A 24,559-nucleotide genomic window follows, 5' to 3' on the forward strand; every position below is an offset into this window, starting at 1 on the left:
TCCCCAATGTCTACACTGCCCCTCACTGTCAACACTACACTCTTGAGGCTCCTTATCAACCATCTAAGCATTGTTCTCTGGCAGCTCTTCCTTCACTGTCTGCAGTAGCTGCTCTTGAAGTCTCCTCACTGTTCATACTACACCCTATCATGCCTGCGTTTCTACATATAGCTATCCATATCAATCTTTTCATTGTTGCAGTCTGCTGCATTTAACATTAAATTTAAAATATTTACAATTAAGCAACACTTGTGCTTGTACCCAAACAATAGGAGTAGGAGGGAGGGTAAATAGATGATTGAGTAGGCAGGGGAGGGTGAAAAGGGGTTCTTGGGGGCACATTTTAATGTTTGGTTTCTGCAGATGCTGATCGTAGTTGGTTAATGGAATTATCTAAAAGAGAGATCAGGTTGTAGGCACTTGTCAATCCATAGTTGCCTTACCTTAGCATATATAGAAATCCTTTCATGTATGATGATCTTGATTGTTTTTCATGTATTACGGCTTCAGCGATTGTGTTCTTGGTTTCGGTAAGGAAAAGTTTAGCAGATTTCCAGGCTTTAGCTATAGCTTACTGCTGCTGTTGTGACTTGTAACATAAATGGAAATTGTGCTTTTCTGAGGTCAGGAGGATGTATAATTGAGAAGCGCTATGCACAAGTTTGGGGCAAAGATGCTAGACCAGAAGTATTTAACTATTGGGTTGGTCCACCATGTATGGCAATGGATGCCTACGCCTTTGCAGCCCTTAAAAAAAAAAAAAAAAAAAAAAAAAAAGAAGAAGAAGGAATGTACTTGGGAACAATTTTAGCTAGTCTAGTTGTGACTAGGTACCATCAATATAGTACTTTCTAATTTGTTTCCAGGGCTGCCATATTTTAGGAACAGGATTAAGTAGTAACCCAGATTTCATTCCAGTCCTTGTTCTTTGAAGTGATACAAAGGTCAGTGGTCCATTTGTTAGTATAGAATGAGAGTGGGGAAGATATTTGTCAAACATGGTTGAATAAATCATAGCTAGCAGAATGGAGGTCCTTAATATATTTGTGTTCAAAGAAGAAAAGCTGGATGTAAGGGGTTTGAGTAATGTTGGTGTAAAAATGCTTGACTTGTAAGTATTTGAAGACTACCAAGCTCAGGAGGTTGTAGGTCTCCTGTCGTGCACAGAAATGTGTATTACCATTTGGGTCCACTAGTTGATATAGTCCAGTCAGGTTTAGTGCAGACCAGCCTGCAAAGGAGGTGGAAGATATATAGCCTGGATAACATGAGGGGTTTCACAAAGATGAAAGCAGGGGAAAGTGCAGGGACAGTAATCTGGCAGTTGGTTTAAAATGATCCCAGAGGGCCAGCAAGTGTAGGGTGATGGGGTTAATGATATTTTTCTATTCTGTTTATGTTAACCAAAGAATGTTTTTGATGGGTGGAGGATCACAGTACACTGCTTTGAGTACTAACCAAATCAGTGTCTCCCAGGTGACATTAAGTTTTGTTAATTGTGCCATTTGTGGGGTGTGGTAATATTTTTCAAAGTTAGCGAGTCCCATGTCCCCATGTACTCCAAGTCAGAATAGTGTCATCTTAGACAGACCATTTGTATAGTGACTTTATTGCAATAATATAGAGTTAGGTTTAATAAGAGCATATGTTTACAGGGGCCTTCCCCCCATTGATATGTAAATAACTGAGACAGGAAGTTCTTTGCAGGAGGTTTGGTGTATGCAGGAAATGGGTGGGAGGCGTTTGGGAAGCTTTTGAAAGAAAGAGGAGAGATGTGTTTGGAAGAAGGACGAAGAGAAACACATGGCTGTCGAAAGCTGGAGAACTTTTGAGTTGGACACTGAGCAAGGAACCATGAAGGACATTACATCTTAAACACTAAGTTGAGTAACTGTTTAGTTAATTTAATGCGAACATATTGCACATGCTTGTATTTGTAGGCATATATATTTTGTAAGCTATGAATTGTGTTGTATTGTGCATCCTACAGTTGTATGTGCAGATTTTTCCTATTTAGTAAAGCATGGATACACTACAGAAGTCTAAGCTTCCTTGGTTTTACCGCAAGAACCTTAATAGATAGACGCAAAGCATTACAGTCATGCAGTATACATTTTTTTTGATAAACCAGCGGGTTTGAAAGAAAAGAAAATTGTGGCGAATCCCCCATCAACACACTGATGGGAAAATCCTTCTCGCAGCATTATTGTGTTCTGCGGGTGGGGAGCCTTCTCCGCTGGCAGTATTTAATAATTAGTGTTGCCGCCTATAGCCAGTGGCACTGATCGTTTGGAAGAAAACGTCAGGGTGGTTTTACATGAATTGATTGATGGATCGACTTTTGTACAACCAGCTAGCCCATAGATGGATAAGAAGTCCCTGCTGAATCGGCTGAATTTCAAACCATGGATGGACAGATTTAGTGAGCCTTGGTTTAGCTGCCCCCAGTTGTAGTAAACAACTTGGCTCCGTAGTATTTTTAGATAGTAAACTGGACCAGAGTCTGGGAAAACTCAAAAGAGATATAGAACGTTGGCTAATAAAGTCATCTTGACAGTTAGGGGCCCAGTGTGTCATTAGAGAAGTTAATTGAGTGAGTATCAGGGGGTAATTCACTTGGTAAAGAGTGTCAAAAGCCCCATACACACTATCGGTTTTCCTGTAGGTTTTTGTCTTCAGGTTTACCAAAACCATGTAGTGCAAGGGCCTGCCTGATTGCATACGAATTGAAACTCTTAAGGCTTGACCTCATATTAGATGGTTTTGGTAAACCTGAAGACAAAAACCTGCAGGAAAACTGATAGTGTGTATGGGGCTATAGACTTTGGTTAAGTTATATTTAAGATATGATGGGCGATGTTATGTCCAGGTGAAGGAAAAGGAAGACTACAAAAAGAGAGGAGATCCTGTTGCTGGAGGGATGGGTTAAGGGCTTTTGACTTCAAATGTATTCTCTTCTAAACCTGTAATTTGTGTAAATAAAGTAAAGTGGGGTAGAGGCGTGTGGGAATGTTATAAATAGGACGACATCAATCGGCAAATAGGCTGAGTTTATGATGCTGTCCTGCAATTTCAATTCCGTTGATGTTTGGGTTAGTTAAAAATAAGTGGTCAAGTGGTTCAGTAACCAAATTGAACAAGGGGGATAGGAGGAAACCTTGTCTAGTGCCTATTTCTATAAGAGAACAGTCAGATTTGTACCCAGAGGATTTCAGGTACGCTTGTGCATCAGAGAAGAAAGCCCAAACCCATTTTAAAAAGTTATGGTCGAAGCCCCAGCATTTCAGAATAGCGAAGGCCAATGAAACTGAATAAAATGCATTTTTTGTTTGTCAAATAATGAAGGCTGGTATACTCCTTTTCTGAGCTGCATGTAATAGAAGTGATGTCCTTCGTATGTTATCGCTAGCTTGACGATGGGGGATAAATACAACCTTATCTTTGAGGATCAATGAGCCCATTATCAGGCTTTGTTGTATTGTGAGAACTTTAGCAAAGGGTTTAAAGCAGCATTAAACCCAAAAGCAAACATTATATTGCAGCTTATAAATTCTTAGATGTGATTCATTAATTTTCTTTTCTAGGCATTCTATTTTCATCTGGTGATCTGGCCAGTAAGCACTCTTCCAGATGTATCAGTTTACAGGGATGAGATAAACCTTTTAACACTGGCAGGGGTCAGCTTTCATCAGTTTTAATTCATGTAAAACCTTTATCACAAAAATAAAAGGCCATTAGAAGGCGCAGCCAGCTCCGATCGCATAGCCTTCACCACTGCTGTCCTGATTGACAAGATTCCAGCCCTGCCTTGGTCCAAACAGATGCCGGTGACGTCACTTCCGGGTCAGCGTGGAGCTTCCTGGTTCCTGGAGAATCACTGATCCATTCCAGCCTGCTGCACAATCCTTTCTAGCTACCCAGAACAGTGGGACCTGCAGAACCACGTGGAATGCCAGGACTGCACTTTACTTTGACAAGCATGCATCTTTTATAATCTAGTAAGTGTTTTTAATCATATCCTATTAAAATCATCATTTTAATACTACACTCAGGTCTGCACCCTGCCTGTTTTTTCCCCCCTCACATTTCTTGCAGAGTTCTGGATGGCTGCCTTCCTTTTTAACCCTTAATACCCCTTTCTTTTCCTACCACCCAACTTATGTATACATCACCATGCAGCTATTACAGCCACAGACTATACCCATAAGATTTTTATATATTTTTTTCTTACCAGAATCGTCCTGTTGCTAAGTGGTGGCTCCTAATCTGCCACTTCCTGGTCCGCGGAGCTCTTTGTCACTTCCTCCCTCCCCTGTGCTCCTGGGAAATGATGCGCAATTTCTCAGGAGTCTGTGGGCAGTATTGTGATCAAAAATCAATTATTTCTTGACAGGAAATGACACAATTAAGGGCGGATCACAGCGCCGAGATGTGTTCATCTATGTTTCCATGACAACGGGGCGGGACCTTACTCCGTCATGGCCTGTTATGGCAGCTTTAGCAACAATCGGCACTACAGCCGCCGGCGAATAACACATGCGTAAGATCGAGAGGTGCATGCTGGTTACCCAGCATGCACCTCTCTAAAGCAAACCAGGAAGAGATATCGATTGGGCTTCACATGCCCACAATCATGATGGCAATCGCCACAACAGGAGGGAGAATATATTAGTAAGAAATTAATATTTTTAATAAATACATAATGAACTTTGTACAATCGTTAGTGTATTTAATTAGTGATAATGCTAGAATCAATAAAAAGAAAAAAAAATTGTCCAGAACTTCGCTTTAAGTAGATCATCATCTTTGTGTATCAGGTACTTAAGGACCCCTATATCCCTCAAACTGTAATGTGACAGTCTCCAGGAGACTTAACATCTGTTTTAGAGGTTAAAATCTCTTACGTCAAGGTACTGAAAACCCTTGTGCAGATTTCCATTGTTTTTAGATGTATTTTAATGTCTTTATGCACTTCATACTGGGCCTTCTGCAGGCCAGCTTATAGTGCACTCAACGCTACTTACTGATTATTTATATTTGAATACAATGTTTCAAAATGTTAACCTATTCTCAGCATAAATATTAAAAAAAAAATGGTTTTCCCCTTCTGCAAGATATTCCTTCATGTCCCTCTAAAAGGTTTTCATCCAAGAAAAGCACTAATGCATAACCTTACTTACAAATATAAGCTGGGTATATGGACTACATAGTGAGATTACATTAAATTCATAACAGTAAAAGATTAGATCAACTTGTAGGAAAAGTTCAAATATATTTAGCATATCTACAGATACACTTATAAAACCTAAATATATGTAAATAATGTCATGTAATTGTTGGTCAGGGATCATGTATATATTTTATCTTACACCATGCCTTCCCAACAGTGACATCTAGAGGCTGGAAGATGCAGTTAAAATACCATAGGGACTGTGAACATGTTAAAAAACACATTATTATTTATTATTACGTTTTTATATAACACTTTGTAGGTAAAATATTTTTTGCATAAGCAGCTAGCACAGTTAAAAGGAGAACTTTACCTAATTTTCATATCTTTTAGATTGTTAAGTTTCACTTGTATTTTTTTTTTTTTCCCCCCCTACAGATTCGTGAAGAACAAGTTTATTCAAACTTCAAACAAGTTTATTCAAACTTCAAACAAGTTTATTCAAACTTCATGCGTCCAACAGAGAAAGCTTTTTAAAAGTTCATTCAACCAAATCAGCGAAAATTCAAAGCAGAATCATTACAGAAATTCAGATTAACAACTCATTAAAAAAAAATAATATGTTAAATAACATATTTTTGTTTTAATCCATCATCTTAAAACATTCCACCTGGCTGAAAATAATGTTTTTGTTTGTGGGTGGGGGGGCACTAGGGACAAAGACCTAATCCTTGAGGTGGGATTCCTGGATTTGCCCCTATCCTGCAATGAAAATTAATTCCTCTGTCCGCATGAACCTTCCTGCTACATTCTCTGCATGAAATGTCATATATTACAGTTGCATATAAGTGGAAAAGGGGAAATCTGTGGGGATTTAAATTCAAGAAACCAGGCTGGAGGGCTTTTAAACAAGGCATGTCACAAATCTGATCTAGCCGACTTGCAGTATACCCATACTTGCATATAAAAGAATCACAGCAATTTGTTTTTAACTCACAGCAAATGTTTTGGTATTTTGTGGTCTGAAATTCTGTTGCCCATCTTAAAGCAGGTTCTTTGCCAGTGTGCTTAAACGAGGTGAGATCATTTAGAAGTGGTGTTGAAAATGATTAAAATGTTATGAATGTCTGGTAAGAAGCAGCCAAGCACTGTGCTGCCTGAGGCAGCTACATAATCTCACTCGACCTGTACACAATCTGTAATGTGTTAGCTTTGCACAACAGCAAAGGGCAGTGCAATATGATTTTCAATGGCCCCTGCACTGATACAGGCATGAAAAAAAATGTGTGGGGAATCACACCCAAATACCCTGAAATCATCACGTGGTAGGCTAGTGCAAGCAAGGTACGGGACACAGCACTATGTCTTAATTCGTCTATCTGTGCTCAATGTATCACTAAATAAAATGATCAGGGCTTCAGTGCTACTGGGAGTGTCATAAGCATGCTCTTCAAGCTACTTACAAAATGCAATTCTAGATTTGAGACTGGGGTGCTGCTATGTGTTGGTGTGCAGCTCCAGCAATTATTCAGAACAGATACTAAAGACGCACTGAAAAGATGGGGAGACTAGCAATACAGAGCATCTTCTAACTACGAAGTGAGGAAGACAAAATTATTTAAGGCAAAAAAACAATGATACTTTCCATTGAAATCTAGGATTTCAAGGTTTTAAACAATTAATAATAAAGTCCAAACATTCTGTGAAGACTTTATGCCATGTACACATGAAAAAGAAGAAAGGGGGAGTGCATGGAATAATGCAAACATTAACATACTATAAAGTTTGAAAAAGGTACTCCTCCTTCCAATGACTCCAGAAGTAATTGGTAAGGTGCTGAACCCGTTTTCACTGTCGCCTACGGACATAAGGGCGGTCCTGTGCTTAATCTGTCAGCTCTGCAATTTGCTGTTTTTTGTGCCTTCTTTGCCATTTAGGATAATTGACACATATGTGAAGAATTGGGGGATATGCCTCTTTTTATCCCAACAATCCAAAACCCTGCAGACCTTACTGCTCCTTCTGTAAAGTCATGTCCTTGGTGCTTAACTTGCTTGTGGTGATGTCGAACCAGCAATGCAGTGATGTGATGTAATGTAGATCTACAATAATAAAGGGGATTGTGTTTCTGATTAAACTTCCCCATGTGACCTCCAACTCCAAGTAGCTTGTCGTGTTCAATCATTATCCTTAGAAAGGTTGAGTCCCTTTGATATGTTAGCATTTTCCTGTGACCACGCTTCATGTTGAACACATCGAATTATGACATTTTCCGCTTGTAAAATTTCCTACATGGTGAGAGGCCCTTTACAGATGTGCAATCCATAACACTATTTAGGCCCCTTGCACACTGGAGCGTTTTTCGAGCGAAGCCTCATCTGCAATCCCAATGTGCTGGTAAAGCACCGCTAAGACCTTTTGCAGTGCCTCAGTGTAAAAGGGTAAGGCGTTTTTACAGCGTTTTCAATTAATTTCAATGGAGAGGGGCGTTTTAGAGCGTTTTTTTCAGTGCCCAAAAGCTGATCCAAAGATGCTGCTTGCAGGACTCCGTGTGAAAGGGTCCATTGAGATGCATGGAGAGCGTTTTAATAGCGCTATTTTTAACGCTAAAACGCTGTAAAACACTTCAATGTGAAAGGGGTCTAATGGTCTTCAGTATTGGTTGCAAATTAATGAGCAACATGTATAAGTCGTGCAACAGCTTATACGGCAGAAAGCCACTTTGAAAAGCATATCAAAATGGTGAGAACTCAACCTTGTCTTCGACAAGGTGTTGACTGTAATGGTATTAGCTCAGATTTTTTTTATCAGACTCAAGAGTAACCCAGCTCAAATGTAGACATATTGTGAAGTGTGATAGGTTCATCATTGTTGCGATACCATCAGAATCTGAGGAAGCTACCATTTTCTTCTCGAATGATGAAACAGTGTAACATTTGCTGAATGTAAGCCACTTAAGCAGAGAAAAATGTATATAGGGTTGTTGTTCAGATTAGGCCATGTGAAAAGGATATTGTTGAGCAAAACACCTTCATATCAAGCACTTGATTCAAAGACCACCCTGATCTAACCTGGCTTGCGAGAATGGTACCAGGATTCCTCTCCTTCCTTGAGGGGTGGTACAGGCTCCCCATGATCTCTCACACAAGTCAACAAGGTGTTTTTTCATCTCAGGTTTTCTGTTCAGGGTTGTCAAACCGCCTGTTTTAATGTGAACTTTTGGACAAGGTAATTTGGTTTGTTGCAGGCTGCCTCACAAGTGAACTGGGAATTTCTGTTTGTTGTTTCTTGACATGCGTTGCCCTTCCATGTGCTCCTTGCTGCATAAGCCATTTACAAATTGGGGTGGTTGCCATTTTTGTCTGTTCAGGGTGCATTGTAAAGAAGTAAATTGTGCTTCTGCATGCTGAACATTATTTAGTAGTTTCTTTCTTAAGGCACAAAATGGTAGTGGTGCCACTGAGCGGTTGCCACAGTCTTTATTTGGTACATCGAACACTGTGGTGCCAATATTATCATCACAGAAAAGGGCCTTGTTATCGCCATGGGTGAAGAACTGTTGCAGGCCTTTACTGCAAAGTCTTTTTTTTTACATTGTAGTGATGTGGGAACTGTTCAAAACAAGTAGTGACCAGGACATGTCTTGAAAGAAGAAACTGCGGAAGACCACCTGACATTACCCAGACAGACATTGCTATGATGACCCAGCCAAGGTCTAGGCCTTGGACATATGGTACGTCAGCTTGGCGTGCCTTGTGTACCCTTGGGATGTTTCTGCCAAGAAGAGAACATAGGCATTTCTGTCAAGAGCTGCTATGTGGTCAGCTATGCTTCTTAAGTCAGAGTGGTAAGAGGCAGCTGTTGAAGTCGGGATCTCCTCTCAGTTGGTTGAAATTTAGTTGTACACGATGAGAGTGGGCAATTCACAAAAGCATATCCTGCGCTATTTGGGCCACATGACACAGTTCCCCCAAATATTACAGTATATGCACTGAAATTTTTGGCAAATGAAAAAAAAAAAACACTGCGGAAAATTGTGTTTTCGGCATGCTGCTGAAAGAAAAAAAAATTATAATTGCGCAGATAATGGCGCGTGCACGCAGTAACTGTGACCGCGCTGCAGGGTGCCATCCATTGCAGAGTGTTATCCTGGTCAGGGCCCTGTCCTCCCCTCCCTCTTCCTCCTCTCATTGCAGAGCGGCGATCTCCCTGTGTCAGTTAGATGAATTGTCCGGGCCATGGTAACAATGTCCCACCTCCTGTGATAGACGGCACACTGATCCAATAGCGGGACATTGAATCAGTGCAAGATGATCACAAGAGGCGGGACATTGTTACTGCACCCCGGGCAATTCAAATCCAGCTCCGGTACACGTGGAGATCGCCGCTCTGTTTTGGACACAGGCAGGTTGCTGAATCTGATGGGCACAGGCACTGGTGAGGCTGCACGATGGGCACAGGCACTGGTGAGGCTGCATGATGGGCACAGGCACTGGTGAGGCTGCATGATGGGCACAGGCGAGGCTGCATGATGGGCACAGGCAGGCTGCTGCATCTGATGGGCAATGTCGAGGCTGCATGACAGGCACAGGTGAGGCTGCATCTGATGGGCACAGGCAGGCTACTGCATCTGACAGGCACTGGTGAAGCTGCATTAGATGGACACTGGTGAGGCTGCATTGATCTCTTGTATCATGTCTGAAGTCTCTGACCGTCTCCTGTTACATGTCTGCTCGAATGGAGGCGCACCAAATGGAAATTTTGCTAATACTATTAGCAGTGTGTTTAAGTAAGAGATTGAAGACCTGATACAAGAGATGGTTAGAGACTGAGGACATGATACAAGAGATGGTTGGAGACTGTGGGCCTGATACAAGAGATGGTTAGAGACTGCAGACTGCATTTTTCTTGCACTAAAGGTGCCAATAATGACCAACAATAAATTCATATTAATTTAAATTGAGAAGTCCAATTAAAAAGTCAAATATAATACAATTGTATATAAAAAAATATAAATATTTATTAAAAACTGTAATTTTCGGTATTGGTTTTCGGCCTAGTGCATCCGTCATTTTCGGTATCAAAATTTCCATTTGGTGCACCCCTATATGCAATACTGAAAATGCCAATTCACCATCTCTTTACACAATATTTACCTCAAAAAGCAAAAACGCTCCGCAAATACTGCACAAAACAGCATTAGAGTCAATTCATAAAAAAAAAAAATGCAGGAGTTAAATAAGTAGTGGCCCGTGCATATAATATTTACAGAATGTATGAAATGTCAGCTGGTTGTCAAGTAGCCGGCGCCTGCCGTGTCCTTCACAACCATAACTCATCTGATATTGGCGGGATTCCCCACCGACCGCAGAATGTAAAACAATAGAAGAGTGGCATGAGGGCCCCCCCTCCCCAAATCCATACCAGATCCTTGTCCGGGTATGTAGCCTGTCAGGGCCATGAGGTGTGAGGGAGACAAGCCAACAGCCTCCAACGGAGTCGGGGGTGGGATGTGACTCTCCCTAGCACTTTAACCCCATGTTGAGGACAAAGGCCTTTTCCCCACAACACTGGCCCAACCAGTTTTGAAAACCATGAGTTGCAGAAAAGAAAATGAATCCAGCAGAGCTATTGTGTTCGGAGACAATGATAACTGAGCTATCAACCACCACCAATCGCTCAGTTCTTTCAGCTCCATGAGCAGAGAGCTTGTGACTGTCAGTTACGGTCTCTCTGCACTGCCCCCCCCCCCCCCATGGGCACTCACTGGAGTGCTGTGCTGTGGAGGGGGCAGGAGTGGGCAGCTCAGGCTCTTAGTAAGCCTGGGTTGGGTGCTGGTCCAGGCATGTGGGCACATCCCGACCATATGGTCGCGATCTTTCCCGAGCCTGGAATGGCTCTCTGACATAAGCCCGCTGTCTGCTGAAAACGGGTCACAAAAGTGACATATAGTTTTTGAGATCAAAAAGGTGAGGGGGGAGAGTTTCCAATAAGGAAGGGAATGATTTGGGCTTCAATAAAATGACAGCCTACAACTGGAGAAAATAGGTGAAAAGCTGGAGGCAATTCACAGCACAAACTAAGTGGGTAGCATAATTAAGGAAATTATGTTCTTTTGTAAAAATAACATTAATGGTTATCAAATTGTTATGGGTAAAGTTCTGCTTTATATACACACAAACTACATCCTATTCAACAAAAAAAGCAACTGAATCAATGAAACAGAAAAGGAAGAGAGCCTTTCCCAGGTAATTTTCAGTACCTCAATATTTTATTGATATTTTAGCACCTTTAAAATGGCAGTCTCAAATAAATAATAAGCTGTCACAAACATATGGGATCTGAAAATTCCAAAGGTCTGCTGTTGTGTCTGAAGAAATTAGAACATCAAGTGCTGTGTAAAAGAAAATGCTTGTTTAAAAATGACCACCAATGGGTTAAACATGTTGCTGCCAATGGCTCCTTGTCTCCGGTTTAGATTACATTTTGTACAAGAGGAAGCAGAGCACTAGAGTATTAATCCTATGATTTCCAATATTTCCAAACTGTTGTGCCACTGATATGGATAAAAAAAGTGACCTATGGGGTCATTCCTCCCACATGCAGGCACTTATTTCAGCCTCCCAATGGACATGATTAATGGTTTTCTGGATAAAGGCCGTAGGATCACTTACCTTTGCACCAGCTAAAAGCCCAAGGGATATAGCAACTCTTGCTCGTAAATCAGGCCGGTCTTTGGGCCACACATAAGAAAACATAGCTTTTAAGATTTTCCTTGAATCCACCTCCTTCAGCTGTTGGAAGACAAAAAAATAATAATAATAATAAAGTGAGTCTGTACTAATTGGGTCATATTTGCATTAAGTAAAATGCATTTCAGTTGCATATATACCCCCCCCCCCCCCTAAACTGAGCAACAATGCACCTTTATTAAAGCGACGCTAAACGATATCCTTATTCTTCAAAAATTATCATCAATACACAACCACTACTTACTGGCCCTGTAATCAATTTTTTTTGCCTCCCGGTAACATCCTGCTTGAGCTTCTGAACGTCTCCTTTTCCTCCTCACTTACACTTGTTGGGAACAGGCAGTGCATTTAGTTGCAGTCATGTGCACTGCTCTATGCAAAGGAAAAAACTCATAGTCCTTAGGCCATCTCAGGAGTGAATGAGAGAGGGTGGCTTTCTATATACAATGGGACCAATATTAGATACTTTGAGTTAACCACTTAAGCCGCATACCATTTTGCTGGTCAAAAACCAGGCCACTTTTTGCGAATTCGGCACTGCGTCGTTTTAACCGACAATTGCGTGGTCGTGCCATGTGGCTCCCAAACAAAATTGACGTCCTTTTTTTTTCTCACAAATAGAGCGATTTTTATTTTTTACGCTATAAACAAAGATAGAGTGACAATTTTGAAAACAATTCAATATTTTTTTACCATAATAAATATCCCCCCCAAAATTATTTTTATATAATATATATATATATATATATATATATATATATATATATATATATATATATATATATATATATATATTTTTTTTTTTTTTTTTTTAAACATTTTTTTCCTCAGTTTAGGCCGATACGTATTCTTCTACATATGAAAAAATCGCAATAAAATGTTTATCGATTGGTTTGTGCAAAAGTTATAGCGTCTACAAAATAGGGGATAGAATTATGGCATTTTTATTATTTTTTTTTTACTAGTAATGGCGGCAATCTGTGATTTTTATTGTGACTGACTTTATGGCGGACACATCGGACACTTTTGACAAATTTTTGGGATCATTGTCATTTTTACAGTGATCAGTGCTATAAAAATGCACCGATCACTGTGAAAATGACACTGGCAGTGAAGGGGTTAACCACTAGGTGGCGCTGAAGGGGGTTATGTGTGCCTAGGGATGTGTTCTAAGTCTAGGGGGGATGGGCCATGTGAAACACGACAGTGATCACAGCTTCCGATTACAGGAAGCTGTGTACACTGTCCTGTCACTAGGAAGACTGGGGAAATGCTTGTTTACATCAGCATTTCCCCCTTCTTCCTTACCGTGACACGATCGGGGGACCAGTGGTCAGAGTCACGGAGCTCCCGTCCACAATGCCGCTTGTTAAAAGGGGATATATTATATTCTATCTATCTATCTATATCCATGTGCGTGCCCGTGCCATTCTGCCGATGTATATCTGCGTGCGGCATGTGGTTAAATGACATATGTCGCCACGGTCCTGTGGGACGGAAGTCACAAAAAAAAAGCCAAGCAAAATGAAAAAAATCCAAAAACAAACAAGGTGTGATTTTGTTTTCTAAGGAGTTAAAAATTTTGCCTGGAACTCTGCTTTGAGAATACAGAATGGTATCATTTTTTTAAATCAGAATTTAGTATCGCTTTAATGATTTATGAGCTGAAATGTATAGTCCATGCTGGCAAAATATTAGTTCAGCTTGGCACAATAGGCTCATGTCTGTTCACCACTGAGGGGTGCCTGTGGTTGCCATTTTATTGCAAGGATCTGGTAGCGCTCTGGACATTGGGCATACAAAGTAAACCCAAGAATATTAATCCAAGTATCTTGGGTGTGCTGGCTGACATCTGCTTTTTTCCATGTCTCAGGACCACAGACAGCGGCTCCTGTACGTATGAAGAAAAACACTGGTCCATCATAGTGTTTCTTCCTTCAGTACTTAGAGAGTCAATGTCCCAGAACAAGCTTGTACATATTCGGTATCCTGACACTCAATATGCACACAATTGTCCAAACCAGTTAGTGAAGAGTAGATTAAGATAACTGCCCTTGAGTCTTCTTTACCTTTAAAAAGCAGCCAGCAATGGTAGCTCCCATGCTTCAGAAAGGTTCATCTATAGTCACACCAGCCACCATACGGTTGTACAAGGATATATATCATTACAGATATGTTCCTATAACATTAAGAGGTCCATACATGCTCTCCCATCGCCAGTTTGATAATGTACTGTTCTATCGGTGACCTCTCTCTTTTTAGCCACCAGTCCGATATGTTTTGGTTACAAAGAAAAAAAATATTATATTTATTTGCCCAATGACTACTGTAGATGTGGAAGTCTTCAAAGACGACAAATGATTTACAATGGATACATATAAAATATCTTCAGTGAAAACAGCGGTATTTAGTGCCAAAATAAATAAATAAATTTTTTTTAAAAAAAAGGTACTTTTAGTACCAAAGTATCTTAAAGCCCAATTGTAGTTTCCTTTTATATATGTCAAATACATTCAAAACAAAAGATGGTCAAAGTCTTTCAGTTCATTCCCTTCGTAAAGCAGCCATATCCAGAGTAGAAAACCTGCCTACTGTCAGCATGCGATAGAGAAGGACTGATGCTGTGTGGAAGCAGCAGTCTCTCTGCAGCAGTCCAACATATGCACACTTCCGAGTCAAAAACACAGCTATCGGTCCCTTCTGACTGGAGAGCTCTCAACTCTCTAGCATTGGGGTAAACAGCTTTGAAAACGGAAATGTTGCTACACCGAAGGAGTAAAAAAACAATATAAACCCCCCCCCCCCTCCCCCCCAGCACAAATGAGTCTTTATTTCACTGATCAGGTTGCTGACTTAACATTGTACAAGATAATTTGTAAGCATAAAAGATGAAGGTATGTATCCACTAACTTTTGACAAAATAGTCAAGTAGTAAAAGGAGGTGACAGATCACACCTAGAGTGTTTGCACTGCATCTCCAGTCCTTTGATTTCCATCTGGTTAGTGCGCTTGCCAGGACTAATTATTGTCGTTACAAAACGCAGTCTTTTCTGTGAATATAATCTACAATGGAAGCTGGATTTTTTTTCAGTGCACACTGCAGTGAATTCACAGCTAAAAGCTTCGAGAATTGTTCTAGCTTGCCTAACTGTGCGTAAAATGTCACCACTTCATTTAACAGGGCTGGCTCTAAACTTGTGTAATCATGCATTATGAGTCCATTAAGCTATAAAGCACAAGACTATATTTAAAGGTTAAACGTGTATTGCAGAGGTTCCCAAATGAGCTCTTCAAAAAGGAGTACAACCTATTTAAAGAAGAAACTCAAGATCAAGCATGGAAGGGAGGGGGAAAGCCTAATGTTTCTATGAGGATTGGGTTTTAATGCAAATTTTAATTTAACCTTGTTGGACAGAAATGGCGGTGAACATGGAAAAACGGTTGAGGGCAAAAAAGGGTTTACTGTTTGCAGCAGTCGTTCCTTACAGCTTGTGCATCAAAACACATTGAACAACTCAATTGCACTATTGCCAGTATCACCAAGTTACCCGTTTGCGTTTTGGAAAGCACCTGCCATTAAAAACAAAATAAAATAAAAAAAAAAAAAAAAAAAAAGAAGGTTTGCTATTCACTCTTTTCGTTTGCAGGTTTGCCTTTTCTGACATTTATTTTTTTACTTATATGTGCAACACCACCAATATACAGTATGAGGTGAGACGATTGAATTAATGGAATGTCTGCGGCGCAGCACTATGGTGGCGAGTCAGCCTTTCGCACTCGAACGTGATCTAACATGTTCTAATTTGCACTCGCCTGGGTCGCAGACCAGTTGACTCAGTCTTTATGGATTAGTATAAGAAACAAGTGTGTGGGTTGCGCTGTTGGTTGAAAATGAGTGTCAGGAATCTGCAGCAGTGAATTACCGTATTTATTGGCGTATATCGCGCACTTTTTTGCCCTTAAAATAAGGGGAAAATCGTGGGGGTGGGCAATATACGCCGATACCCGCGCTCAGTTTGAATGCCTGCGCCGACATATACCGAGTGGAGTAAACTCTGCTACATTCGGCCAGGCTCGGCTTTGCTTGTGCTCGCGCATAAACGTCACAGAGCGTGAGCACGAGCAAAGCCGAGCCTGGCCGAATGTAGCCGAGTGTACTCCACTCGGTATATGTCGGCGCAGGCATTCAAACTGAGCGCGGGAAGCGGCGATTAGATGGGGAGACAGCGCGGGAGAAGCCGGGAGGACACCACCGAAGCCGCAGACGGACACCGGACCCGACGAGGCCGGCGATGGATGCTGCTTAAGACACCAAAACTGTAAGTACCGAAACATTTTTTTTACAGGAATTGAGGGTCCACATTAGGGGTGCGCGCTATACGCCGGAGCGCACAATACCCCGATAAATACGGTAACAATATGAAATTTTGAGTGAAAGTTGGAAAAAGTGCAACTTTAGCTCTGTTACAACAGGCTTATGTTGAACATTCCACAAATAAATCAAATGTTTTTGAATGGCATAGATGGTTTAAAAGTGGAGTTCCACCCAAAAATGGAACTTCTGCTCTTCAGCCCAAAAATAGTGTTCAAAGTGCTGTTTTTTGGCGTTAAAAAACGCTAATAAACATTCAAAAACGCAGCTCATTGACAAAAAAAAACCCCTAAATAATGCAATTGCAAAAATGTAAAAAAAAATAAAAAAAAAACTTTGAAAGGCTCCCTGCAAAGCTACTGCCATTTTTATAGCTTTTTTTAGTGTCCAGTGTGCAGTGTGCATGGAGCCTAAAGGGATAAACTTCTGGGTGTGTAAAGAAAAAGTCTGGGCAGTCTGCCAAGTTTTTAACATGAAACATTGTAACCAACTTCCTTCTTAGAGAAAAAATGCTGGAAGTTTAACCACTTAAAGTCCAAATCTTTTTCTGACACTTGTTTCCTAACCACTTCAATACCCGCCCATAGTCATTTGACCTGGGTGGACGTCATATGACGTCCTGGGCTTTGTGGGGGGATATCTGAATGATGCCTGCAGCCAGAGGCATCATTCAGATATCATTTGTTACTGCCGGTGATTCTGTGCAACATAAGAACGATCATAGTGGCGGTTCCACTGCTTGATCGTTCTTAAAGGCGGCGGGAGGGGACATCCCTCCCCCCCCCCTCCATCCGGTGCTTCTCTGGGCTCTCCCGTGCCATCTGGGGCCCGGAGAAAGAATCGTCCAGCGCAGGCTAGGAAGCATAGAGATGACTGGTGATCAGAACACACACCCGCCGACATATGTAAACGCCGTTTAAAACAGATGTGAGGTATCGCAGGGTGCGTTAGAGTGCCAGCAACAATTCTAGCACTAGATCTCCTCTGTAAATCTAAACTGGTAACCTGTAAAAAATGTCAAAGCGTTGCCTATGGAGATTTTTAAGTACCAAAGTTTGGCGCCATTCCACGAGTGTGCGCAATTTTAAAGCGTGACATGTTAGGTATCCATTTACTCAGTGTAACAATCTTTCATATTTTACAAAAAAATTGGGCTAACTTTACTGTTTTATTTTTTTAATTCATGAAATTTTTAAAATTTCAATTCAAAAATTATTGCGCAAATACCGTGCAAGAGAAGTCGTTTTATTCCCTAGGGTGTCTGCTAAAAAAACATATATAATGTTTGGGGTTTTGCGTAATTTTCTAGCAAAAGAATGATGATTTGTACATGTAGGAGAGAAGTGCCAGAATAGGCCCGGTATTGAAGTGGTCAAGTCAAAATCAATATTGTATTTGCCCAGCGGTTTTTCAAATGCATTTTTTTGGGAGAACTTACACTTCAATGAATATATATATAAAAAAAAAAAAACAGTAAAGTTGGCCCAATTTTTTTTTGTTTTAATGTGAAAGTCGATATTATGCCACGAGAATCGTGAGAGAATCGCAATCAATCTTCAAGCAAAAAAAATTGTGATTTTCATTTTAGCCGGAATTGTGCAGCTCTATTAGATACCCGAGCCACCCGTGGGTATCTACGGCACTTTTTTCGCCCCTCCCCCCTCATTGTCTTCTGGGAGACACACAGGTCCCAGAAGACAGCAGCGACCAGTGGGAATGTACAGCGCAAGTTGCGCATGCGCAGTAGGGAACCAGGAAGTGAAGCCACAAGGCTTCATTTTCTGATTCCCTTACCGAAGATAGCGGTGGTAGCACCCGAGAGCCGAGCGACATTGCAGGCGTCCTGGACAGGTAAGTGTCCTTTATTTTAAAAGTCAGCAGCTGCAGTATTTATAGCTGCTGACTTAAAAAAAAATAACGGTGGAACTCCGCTTTAAGGAGGGGCGGGAAGATGTCCACGATGAAGCAAGAAGTGGGCAGCCAAAGACACAAAAGGAAGGATGCAAATGTGGACAGTCTGCAAATCCTTGTACATTCATGGTAGTGTGTTCTTTTGATCACAAAGGGATAATTGAACATGGCAAAATTCTGAACATGGCAGAATGGTTCAACATTCTTATTACTTGGAAATTCTGAAAAGGTTACAGGAATCTTTTCAGAGGGAAAGACTGAAACTCTGGCCCGACAAGTGGATCCTCCACCACAACAATGCTCTTGCACAAACTATTTTTTTGCAGTGCATTCCAGGAATTTAATTTGCACATCTTGTACGTGCAAAAGTTTTAAATGTATCAAACCTATATTAACAAAAAACATGGTTTCTCCTGGCCTCCAAAGCAGCTTACCAAGCACAGTTCTGCTCAGTTAGCCGCTGGCTGTGACATACAAATAATGTGGGTTTTCTAAGAATCTTCCTTCCAGCTTTAATAGTGCTCATCCCAATGCAAGTCAAAATTCCAAAAACGCAACATAAATAGTGGATCAGCAAAGGAGTAAAATCACACTTTGTGCTCATTTACACTTGTGGCTGAAGGTGGTAAAAACCTGTTAAGTTGCAAAACCAGTTGAATGGGGTGTACACATGCCATGGTCGCAATGCTCTGGCTGTAATGCATGCAGTTGTAGCATAATGGTACGGCACCTCCAGGGTTTAAACAGACAGTAAGGAGGAGACATGTCACCGCCTGTCAAAGGCTTTTCAAAGGGGATGGCAAGCACTGCCACACGTCAATTTTACCTAACACTTTAAAAGTGCATTGCAGCACTAATTTGCAAAAGCAGACTCCAAGTATCCAAGATGGTGACAGGGTCACTTACCAGATGCCAACATTTTTTATTTGTTAAGAACTTTGAGTTTATTGTCATTGCTGTCGAGAGTAGAAAATCTTCCCAACAGGGACACAAACAAAAACACTTTAAGTAAAATTGTATAGACTTCTAAAAAAAAATGGCTAATATGGTTCAATGTTTGGAAGAAAACCAGGAGACACAAGACAGAAGAGGAAGCTTTCAAAATTGTACAGCAGTTTGACCACGGAATAAGGCGCCATTTGAGCTCTTCTGATTCAATGTCCGTTGAACAGGAAAGTGGTAAACGTAAGTGGAAAACTGAAATACCATCCTGGCTTTGCAGAGTAAATTTGCAGTGTAAACCAAAACAATGGCTGAATAAAATGACACATCGACAGTTAAAGCAGTTCAAGTATTCTAAGGCCGCGTACACACGATCGGTTAAACAGATGACAACGGTCTGATGGACAGTTGTCATCGGTCCAAACCGATCGTGTGTGGGCCCCATCGGTTATTTATCCATAGGTTAAAAAAACAAACAAAAAAAAACAAACAATCTTGTTTTAAATTTAACCGGTGGATACCTGACCGTTTTCATCGGATGGACCGATCATGTGTACAGGGCATAACAGTACAGTTAGCCGGTTGCCTGGTTTGCAATAAAAATGTTGGGGGCCCTTAGAAGCCCCCAAAGTTGGGCTATATTGAGTTAAATCCCTAGTACTATCCCCTACAACACAGAGTATGCACTTTCGTTATCCTATAGAATCCTAGGAGCACAAATGTGTCTCTGAGCTGTATATTTAGTCATTTGCCTGAAGATTTGGTTGCTGTACTTTAAACATGAAGTTATTCTTGCTATGTCAGGTGTACTAAACAGTGTTCTTCAGCTTTGTGAAAATGTAAGCTGCATAACAGTTCATGCATGCTAAAATGCTGCCAGGTTTACCTGGGTATAAAGGATTATATCTCTCGCTCTATCATATATCTATATACACACACACACACACACACACACACACACACACTATATCTCAACACACAAATTACTTGTGTCCGTGTCGGACACGCCCTTTCTCTTACATAAATAAGAAAAAAACATTGCTTTCAATCATAAACATCTCCAATTTTAAATGGATAAAAGTCCATCCTTAAAATAATTGCGCCACATGCGCTAAGATTTCCAAAATAAGTGCTTTCATAATTAACACATTCCACAAAGAAAATCATATTAAAAATAAAAGCACCAAAAAACAAAGGAGACCATTTGAAGATAAAAAAAAAAAAAAGTAACAAAATGAGACATTTATGCTCATCTGTACCTGGGTGAGAAAGAAAAAGCAGAGCACAGCGACAGCTTTTAGCTACAAATCCATCTTCTCATCGCAGTATATAGAGTAAGGATATGCATAAATAGTTTTATTGTATCCAAGCACAGTTGGTACCGGGTCTATGAGAAACATGAGGAGCTGGAAGTGGAAGGGATGCTGTGATGGTATAAAAGAACCCTATGAAGAGAGAGTGTATGTAATTATACATTGCTACAGGCTAGTCAGGATAAGTCAAGATTGTGATTAGGAAGGGGGGAGGCAGACAATATTGCGAAATAGGTATTTGTCTGCACGGCACAGGTTCACAAATCGTAAATACTGAAGGGCAAACTGCACAGCCAACCTTGCAAACATTCATTTGTAATCTATATCATGCTGCACACAGACACTGAAAGATGGACATTTTATTTATATACATTAAAAAGGTCAGTTATTAACATATGTAGTCAGTCAATGTAATGATCGATTTGTGGGGTACAGGGACATGAGGTACCTGCAAAAGGCGGATGCAGTGCAAAATGTAATCTGCAAGTTCACTGGTAACTTTTACGTCCAAAAGCACAAAGAACGTTTGTTTATCACCTAAAAGATTTAAGAACGTATTTATAAACAAACATTTCTATGTATCAATGACCACGATATCAGTATTTTCAGAACTCCTGTCATTTATTAACCTCCCTGGCGGTATGATGTCAGGTGTTTGATGCTGAAAGCGGTACAATTGTTTTGCATGCATTTTTTATTGTAGGCCTGTAATTCTTAGGAATAACACACTTAAATCTGTCCAAACTAGAGTCTAGTACACATCCCGGGTATGATAAAGTTTGAAACACAAAATCATAAATTATAACATAACAACAAACTATAAATAATAACAAATAATACATTTTATTCAATACATTTTAGTCAATACATTTTAGTCAATAATATAATCAAAATCACTGAAACTGTTTTTTGTCTAAACAAGGGTGCAATATTGATAGTCATATTGCTTCAGTAAACATCCCAGGTATGATAAACATGGGACTGCACAAAGTCTGACGTCACAATCAAGACAATAGAACATGGGTTCCTTTCGGATTTTCCAGCCACTCTCATCACGCTTTGAGCAACAAACCACGCACATCCTTGTGGGTGCAGACTTTTTTTCAGTTGGTGGGATGTGGTTCATGAAGTGATGACCAGTCAGGCGTTCTGGGTTGACAAACCCCAGCAGCACTACGTCCAGCTCTATTCACAGCCGTTGGCGTTTGGTGGTTCAGAAAGATCAGTTCGGCAACTTTCCAAACAAAGTCAGCATCAACCACAGGCTTGTCACTTTTTTGTATTTTTTCAGAATGTAATACTTTTTTGTTGTTTTCTCATTGCTGGATAACATTTCATTGCCTAGTCGACTATCAACACCTCCCATGGTGTTGTACACCACTTTTTCATGATGTCCCACCTTTTGTGTGTACCATGATAGTGGAGGTGTTATGAATTGCACTCATTAGGCACACATTTTTTTTTGTAACGCCATTGCATTGCCATCATTTTGCCTTTCTGCCAGGCAACCATTTCTCCTGTCTTGAGCTTCTTATTGCCAAAGATTGGCGGCATGTCATGCTGGTTAGCCCTAACAGTTCCATAGGCATCCATTTTGTTCTGTAGAAGGAACTCAAAGTTCAGGAGATGTGTAAAAGCCCTGATCGCACAATAGGCCCTTTTTAACATTGGCTCAATCAGTGAAAGAATGGAAGATGTTTCCATTCCATAACTACTGTATTTTGGGTTGAATTTGGTTCCTTTCCCAGTGTATAGGACAGAATTCCAAACGTAACCAGTGCTCGATTCACATAGCATGAAGGATTTTATGCCAAATCGTGCTCTTTGATGTCATATATTGTATCTAGCTGAGCCTTCCCTTAGTAGTCCATTAGACTTTCGTCTATGCCAGGGATCTCCAAACTACGGCCCTCCAGCTGTTGCGGAACTAAGTCCCATGAGGCATTGTAAAATGGCCCTCCTGAACAACTGGAGGGCCATAGTTTGGAGACCTCTGTTCTATGCTGATGTCTTGATCTGGCACATAGCTCAGTTGGAAATTCTTCTGAATCATTTGAGATACCTCCCAAATCTTCTTGAATTTTGGTGCTGGATGAGTAGTTTCATCAAATTCTTCATTATTTTCAAAGTGCCAATACTTCATTATCAGGGAAAATGTGTACTCCGACATGGCCGTGCCAAAGGATGGAGTGACTAGTAATTTATTGGTTGTCCAATACAATTTCTGCAGGGGTTTCCCCACCACTCTCTGAAGAATTAGTAGGCCCAGAAATTTCCAAATGTCCTCTTTGGTCACTGGTTCCCACTTTCTGCTCCTTGAAAACCTCCGATGCGTAGCAGCTTGTTGCTCCTGGTACCAGAATTGTATCTAACAATTTTTTCAATAACCTCATTGGTCAAAAATAGTTGGCGGTATGCCAAGGGGTTGTCATCTTCAACATCTACTTTGATAACAGGTGCTCCAGTAAATGGGAATCTTGGGGAGCGCTGTGTGGTCCGTACCGCTGTCAATAGAGCACCAAGTCCGCGCATCACTGAGGTCAGTCGCAGGATCGTCGCTGAAATCACTTTCTGTGTCAGACGACGAATTTCCCCCTACCACTCAATTCTGCAAGCGATTCTGTATCGCTATTTTCCAGCAAATCATAAACCGCTTTTGGAGGTAGAGGCACACTTTGATGCCATGGTCATTTTCCAGTTTCCAGACAGGAAGGTCAGTGAAAATGCAGGTCAAAGCAATGGGGGGGGGGGGGAATTGGCAAACTGAGGTCAAATTATTTTATATAGTAATGTAATCCAATAAGATTACAATGTATTGTGTGTGTTGTGGTTTATACAATTAACATTTTCTGCCACTACCACCCCCCTGTGTCGCGATTCTCGCAGGGAAGAAAAGCCGGAACACACAGAGCATCGGGCAGAAGATCGGGCCGCCGGACACAGCTAAAATAATAATGTCATAAATCTATCCCCCATTTTGTAGATGCTATAACTTTTATGCAAACCAATTTATATACGCTTTTTGTGATTTTTATTACCAAAAATATGTAGAAGAATATACATATCGGTCTAAACTGAAGAAAAAATGTACTTTTTAAAAGAAAAAAAATTTGGGCTATTTATTATAGCAAAAAGTACAAAATAGTGTTTTTTTTTCTATTTTTTTTTGGTTTATAGTGCAAAAAAAAAAACTGCAGAGGTGATCAAATACCACCAAAAGAAAGCTCTATTAGAGGGGGGGGGGGGGGGGGGGGGAAGACGACAATATTGTTTGGGTGTAGCGTCGCACAACCACGCAATTGTCAGTTAAAGCGACGCAGTGCCGTAATGCAAAAAATGGCCTGGTCATTGAGCAGCCAATTCTTCCAGGGGGTGAAGTGGTTAAGGTGAGCATTTGCCTATTTACAAGTTCATTGTCTACTTCCCAATGTGTCCCTAATGCTGATGACACCAAAACAGACAATATAACTTCTGGCACTTGTTCATGTCCTATCATGAGCCAGACCAGTGAAGAACCCATTATCAAGTATATTGGATCATTCCTCATCAGAGATATTACCTATGTCTTCTGACTATTTTACTCTGCATCAGAAAGACATGGCTTTAGAAACCAGAGTTATGAAGAAACCATACAGTGATGATATTTGTCCCTTTCTGGATTCGGACACCACCAATTGTGTAAGTACTGTAGGATTAGTGAATTCCAAAAAGGTACACCTTAGATTGGGAGGAAATGGCATGTCTGATTTGTAAGTATTGATAAAACAAGTTATTGGGCAGGCTAAATTCTTCTCTCAAAGACTGAAAATCTTTCAACATATTACCACTATATAGCTGCGGAATACATTTTAGACCATACATAGACCAGTTGATAAGTCCCTGTCATTTTTGAAGTTCAGCCTATTTGTTATTGTTAAAAATATGGATATAATTAGTATAGCCCAAAAATGTAAAGTGTTGTTTAGTTTTACACCAGACCTTCTCAATAAAGGCCAAACTTAGATAGAGCCTCAAATTCTCATGCCCCTAGGCACTCCTCAAGATTTTAGAAAGCAATTGGGGAGATTTACTAAAACTGGTGAAGCTGTGCATGGTAGCC

General features: G+C 40.6%; 1 protein-coding gene across 1 annotated transcript in view; it reads right to left on the bottom strand.

Moving 5' to 3' along the window:
• The window catches only part of ABCB7 (ATP binding cassette subfamily B member 7), a 119,404-nt gene that overhangs the window by 72,241 nt on the left and 22,604 nt on the right, over positions 1-24,559 (bottom strand). Inside the window, exon 4 of the mRNA XM_040323989.1 lies at positions 11,845-11,964. Within this exon, the coding sequence (XP_040179923.1) occupies positions 11,845-11,964 (120 nt within the window). The remainder of the gene's footprint in view (positions 1-11,844; positions 11,965-24,559) is intronic.

Source organism: Rana temporaria, chromosome 9 (genome assembly GCF_905171775.1).
Source record: "Rana temporaria chromosome 9, aRanTem1.1, whole genome shotgun sequence".
Classification (NCBI taxonomy): Eukaryota; Metazoa; Chordata; class Amphibia; order Anura; family Ranidae; genus Rana; species Rana temporaria.